General features: G+C 38.4%; 1 protein-coding gene across 2 annotated transcripts; it reads right to left on the bottom strand.

Annotated features, from left to right (window-relative positions):
• On the bottom strand, positions 1-5,666 carry LOC118407281 (regucalcin-like). Of its 2 annotated transcripts, none has more exons than XM_035807736.1 (6): positions 5,504-5,666; positions 4,114-4,296; positions 3,717-3,811; positions 2,573-2,714; positions 1,104-1,238; positions 1-893 (listed from the first exon to the last, which is right to left on the bottom strand). In XM_035807736.1, the coding sequence occupies exons 1-6, from the start codon at positions 5,655-5,657 to the stop codon at positions 688-690; spliced, it is 915 nt and encodes a 304-aa protein (XP_035663629.1). In that variant the 5' UTR covers positions 5,658-5,666; the 3' UTR covers positions 1-687. The 2 variants fall into 2 exon arrangements, with proteins under 2 accessions (XP_035663629.1, XP_035663631.1); XM_035807738.1 differs by having other exon boundaries at positions 2-893; positions 2,588-2,714.
• Positions 5,667-6,122: the final 456 nt, after the last annotated feature.

Below are 6,122 nucleotides of genomic sequence, written 5' to 3'. Positions count from 1 at the left end.
CAAAAGCATAAGGAGTAAGTTGTTGACGCAACTTGAAGCAAATACGTTCAACGTTTTTGTTCATTTTCCGTATACTACTTTTTGGTGGTATTTGTTGTCATGGGGCTAAATATCCTATAAATGGTAATAATTGTTGTCATTAAGAGATATTGTTGAGACCTGCATTCCAGAGTTTTATTGTCAGATCATATCTTACCAGTTACAGACATGTTTATTTCGGGAATATCAGTAGACATGTCAAACATGCTTGCCAAAATGATTAACAGTAGCACTTCACTTCATGTAAAGAGGCATGCATGCCGATTTTAGCTTTTCATGAATAAACGAAAGTTCAAATTACCAAGGGGTGGGAACTGAACAGATATCAAGCAGTTATTGAAGCTTTTTCAAGAAAGCTTATAACATATTTCTCTTGCATCAAGTACAATCATTGTAATATTGATACATATTCACGCCTTATTGACAGAAACAGGGTTTGCACTGTAGTTAAACATTCTTGAAAAGTTGACAGCACCAGGGACTCAAAGTCTCTTTACCATATGCTAGCAACTGTGTAAATTTATGACTGACTAAGCCGCGAGTAAATTTCTAAATATTTCTGTCAGTAAATACAGGAGTCTTGTAGAGACTGGTAAAAAGCAGCAGCTGTGATCATTTTACGATATTGAAAAGACTGCCACCGTTGGTTTAACCTTTGTAGCACACCCCAGGGGTGCCTCTGGCTCCCATCTCGGTCACTTGGAACAGACAGCCAGACAGAGGATTCTGCTGGATCTCCTCCGGAGAGTAACCTGCCCTTGTACTTGTCACGTACATGACGTCAAGGTTAGGGCCTCCGAAACAGCACGACGTGGTGCGGGGAGCTGGAAACTTGACGGAGCGGAGTTGTGTGCCTACGGTAAGAAGAAAATTTGCAACTTTCATCTTAGCATGAACAAACACTGCATTTGATTATATTACATTCGTTTCTTTGCCTCATTGCCGTTAAACTTCATTTAGACCTATGATGTAGTTGATCTACCTCTAATACAGCCCATGATTAGATGGCTGCCTTCACTGATGTATTTATAAATTTTATTTTTAATTTTAATCTCTCTGCTAACCTGTGCTTGGGTCCACCTGTAGCACCTGACCAGCACCATACATGGCTATCCACACTTTACCATCTGTGTCGAGACACATCCCATCAGGCATACCGTCTACCGGCGGGTTAAAAGCCATCACTTGACGACGGTTACCTACAATGATATACAAATGAAACATCAAGAGACAATTGACAGCTTATACAAATGCGCCGTTCTTTGAGAGAAAACTAATTTTTTTCGCAGAATTGTTGCCAATAATATTCTAGGAAAAGTCACCAAGCCTCGTAGTCCTAGCAAACGTCGTTCGCCAGTTATACGACGTCAAAGTTGGCGCAGGCACATTTAGCCACCCCCCCCCCCCCCATCAACAATTCATCGTCAGATTCTAACTCATTTAACCCTCATCCGACCGTTACATTTTTACGACGAATCTGACCGTATGGGGTCATTTTTGACCCCATTTTGTTTTGCTCATAGACATATTTCTGCTGGCTTATTTTGTCATTTCTATGTATTTGCTGTTTCACTAATCTATGAAAAAGATTTTGACAAGTTTTGGTGTCAGTAGTTATCACTCATTATCATAATTTATGCAGAAAATGAGGAGAAACCACATTTGCTCTGAAAATCTACCATACTCAACTTACTTAAACAATGTTTTGTCTTATCAATTTCTAAACAATAATTGTGATGATGCAATAATACTGATAGCATAACAATGTTATTTAACAAGAAAAAATACAATGTTTGTGAAAAGTAACGAATTTATTACTTAATTATGTACCATACTCCGCCATCTTAACACATACATACAATAACTCTTGTCTATTTTCCCGCAAAGATCTTTCTTGTAGGTTCCTTCTGCACATTCTGTCCATAAATATTTTTTTATTAATTAGAAACTTGTTCACTTTCATTAGCATAGTTAATTAGTGCATATTATCATAATTTATGCAGAATGTTGAAAAACTGTGTTTTACCCTAAAATACTAAATTTCTTTCAAAATATTCGGTGTTTACTCATCTAAGCAACTATAACTTGTTGCTGTAATAGCAATGATGAGGAATGCCTGTTATTTTATTGAAATGTCTTGATATTTATGTAATTAATGGTTCATAATTGGCTGGGGTCATTTTTGACCCCACCGAACAAGACACAAACTTTCAAGTATAGCTTATACAATAATGGGCAAAACTCGGTGAAAAATTGGTAGATGTTGCAAAACATGAATACAAACAACTTCGTGGAAGGAATTTTTTCTCTGATCAAAAATGTTGCTATGGCAGATTAAAATATACGCCAGGGGTCAAAAATTACCCCATACGGTCGGATGAGGGTTAAGGCATAGAAATGCAGCATGATCCAGGGGAAATGAGCATTATTACTCATAGATGTGTGCCATCTCATAAAACAAGATTAATAATTACCGATTTGCTTGCACACATAAGTCATAGATAATAGAGTTTTCATGGTTACCTACGTATACATAGAAAGTACATACTCAGAGTTCCAGTTGGCATGTCAAAGTCGAAGGCATCCACGCTGTACTTGAGTGAGTCGATGTAGTACATGGTGGAGTTGTCAGATGTCCATGTCAGACCGTTAGAGAGGTCAACTTCATTGAACGCCTAGTGAAAAAAATAGCGATGCTTAGAAAATCAATGTAATAATTTTTTTTTTATTTTAAACGGACGTTATCGTTATCTGGGACGTGTTCCTATCGATCGGAGAATGATATTTTTTTTAGAAAGATAAATGAAAAAAAGTATATGCGCATTTATCATTTACAAGTCTATTCTTATTATACCATGCATAACTTACCACAAAATTGAAAGATACAAGCTTAAAAAACGTATTGCCGCGTTTACCATGCGGTTTGGAACACAGAGCAAAAGTTTAATGAACCGTATGAATATAATACCTGTTCACATTATGTTCTTGCGATTAATGCCAGATGCCATTTACTGACAATGTACTTTGATAAAGTGAACATAATGCCTCAGCTCTTTAGTTAGAGCACCCTATGACTATTACCCTATGACCCCGTTAGGCCATGTCGATTTTATGATAAGGATAACATATCCTTTGGACACCCAAAACTGATGCGAGCAAGCGAATACAAAAAAAAAATGGCCAAAAAGCTGTATTCAGTATGAAATTTAAGCCGACCATTTTTTTTCAGTTTTCTTTCACATCTTCGTCTTTGATCATGACTTTGAAATTACTTTGGCATTCTTTGACATTTGTATCCGTTTCTTTTCAATTTCACGGCGTATTCTGTAACAGTATTAGCTCATTTTACAACAGCTTTGTACGATTGTAGTAAATATACAATCATATCCTATTATATGTTGTTGTTTTTTTTGGGGGGGGGGGGGGCGGATGAAAATCAATGCACCCTCGTTATGGTTCAGGAATGCGTTACCTCAATTTTTGCTCAGAAAACGTGGTCAGTGTTGTGCTGCATCATTTTGTATTCTTATGTCGCTTTTCAAGAAAATTGTTCCTATTTAACAACTATTTTATATTATTTTTCCAAAGAAAATCGTACAATTCCACAATTTTCCAATGCCAACCTTTCAAAAGGGGCTTTGAATGAAAATCATGAACTGAATTGCCAGGTAAGTTACCTTTGTAACGATACCAGCCGTGTGAAGGCAGTACAATGATCCAGCTTTCCGTTCGAGTTGTGTGGGAGCACCCTCGTCCACTTTACCGATAGTGCCTGAAACACATTCTCACATCAATGTAGGTTGACAAGGGGTAAATAAGCATATCGTACAATTCTGCACACCTTTTAGAGGTTACAAATGCAGTGTATTGTATGGTCCAGTGTATATTACAAATCAGATAATGATGCCATTGTGGAAAGAGGATGAACATTAAAATAAAAAAGAGAATGCATAATACATAATTAACTTCGACATATAGATTTGTTACTGTGTGGATGAAAAAAAAATTGTCAATTAGTATCATTTGAAGAAACTGAGGAAACTTAAAACATCGTGGAAAGCAAAATTTCCTTACCAGCCCAAAACCTGCCGGCAGCATCGCACTTGCCATCGTTGAACCGGTTGGTGGGTTTGTGCTGGTCCACCGTCGCAACAGAGGTCAGTTTCCCGGTCTCGAAATCGAGAAAAGCAAACTTGGTCCCAGCGGCCACTACAGCCCCTCCTGATTCCCTAGGGACGACGGCACCTACCACGCAGTCTGGAAGAGTGATGAAGAACCGATACATCTAATCAGTGTTACCAAGGAGCCAACAATCACCAGTAGTTGTCTCGGCCTATTCATCAGTCTATGGTGTTTGCAACATTATAAAATACATTTTTTGCATGTATGGGAACGCACACCTTCGTTTACCCATGCCAAAGTGTAAGAGTTTTTCGCTAATAAAGCATGTACTACATGTGATGCGATGATCCAATGAGCTTGTCATTACAAAGAAAGTCTCCGCGCAAAGTTACTACCTCTCCACGTCCAATCCTACCAAACCCCTTTCCTATTATAAGAACTACAACTCCAGAGGAGGCATCTTAAGAGCCTCTATATGATTGCCATGTCCACCCACAGCCTGTCCGAACCGTCCAAACCCACCCTACATCCCAAGTGACATTTGAAGCTGGTGGAATAGGCTATTCTAATTATATGCCCATTCCCATAATAAAGTTACCGCAGGTAACATACTCTGCGTGACGAAATTATGGTTTCTATGTCGGTTGTCTTGTCTTTTGTGGTGTGTGACATTCTGTTTATATCGCATGCAGAGCACATCGCCTTATACCTAAAACTTACTTAAAGCTAACGTACCTATTACTGTCAAATGTAAAACACAATCCCGTACGCATCAACAGCAAAACCAGCATCTCAAAAAAAAAAAAACTACACCAAATGAAAAATATTCAAAATTGTCGGGGACGGTCCACGACGTCGGCTGTTGTTGCTACATCATACATAATACGATCATCTGTTGAATTATATACATCTGTAACTTTCGCCGCATCAGTTGCATCTATATATATACTACAGTGCGCCGACGAAACACTGATAAACATAGAACAGCTGATAACATGCATGCTGAAAGCGGCAAAGGAATTACGCAACATCTGCTTAGCAATATTCCATTATCACAACGCCTTACACGTATAACAGGACAAAGTATGCATTTGTTTCTTATAACAATTGCGCTTACCAATGCTATTTGCTAGAAAGCCAGAGCAAAACAGCACAATAGAAGCCCCGATAAAAACGTCTAAAACACGTAAAAAAAACAAAAAAAAAACAGCCGGGGCGGAGCCCCTGTTTGGAGAGTAGGGTGAAGTTGAAGGTCTAACAATACTTGTCTGTCTGTTTATTTATCTGTCTGCAAATGATTCCCTGTATTAAACTGAGAACATTGTGTAAAATGTAAGTCTACCTATGTCATACGTGTCCTTGTGCTTGGTGACTGGACTCCAGTGGTGGACACGCTGTCCCATATGGTCAACATACAGCAGCGTCCCCGTGCGGTCGTCCCAGTGGGGACTTTCCAGAAGCATCCCGGGTTCATCTATAGCTACAGACACCGCCATGACGCTACGGCGTGGACTGCATTAGAAGGGTTGAAGGTTCATATTATATGTTTTGATATTTGGATATAAAGAAATCCGTGGCTTTGTCCCTTAAGCCAAGTCCACTCTACAAACAAGCGATTGTGATGAAAATCCATTCATAATTTTTCAGGTTGCAAGTTATCCTGTCGCAGTTTGAATTATGAGATTTAATGGTTTTATTGGTAGACCACACTTGTTTATTTATATCATCAACATCCTGTGTCATTTTGAGTTACATTTATAATTAAATATTCATGATTTATGGTAAGTTGATGACGCCATGGGGTAGAATCCACGATGGCGGACAATGTCATTAGCTACGGTAAATACATGTAATTTTTACTCAAATTCCGTCATTAAAAAAACACACATTCACTTGAACCTCTTTAGCCCACTTCTGTGAGGTTTTGGGGTTATATGCAGAAAAAAACGTATTTTAGAATA

The sequence above is a fragment of the Branchiostoma floridae genome, unplaced genomic scaffold, assembly GCF_000003815.2.
Source record: "Branchiostoma floridae strain S238N-H82 unplaced genomic scaffold, Bfl_VNyyK Sc7u5tJ_1152, whole genome shotgun sequence".
Classification (NCBI taxonomy): domain Eukaryota; kingdom Metazoa; phylum Chordata; class Leptocardii; order Amphioxiformes; family Branchiostomatidae; genus Branchiostoma; species Branchiostoma floridae.
Note: the sequence above shows the minus strand (reverse complement) of the source record. Positions and strands in the feature narration are given on the sequence as shown.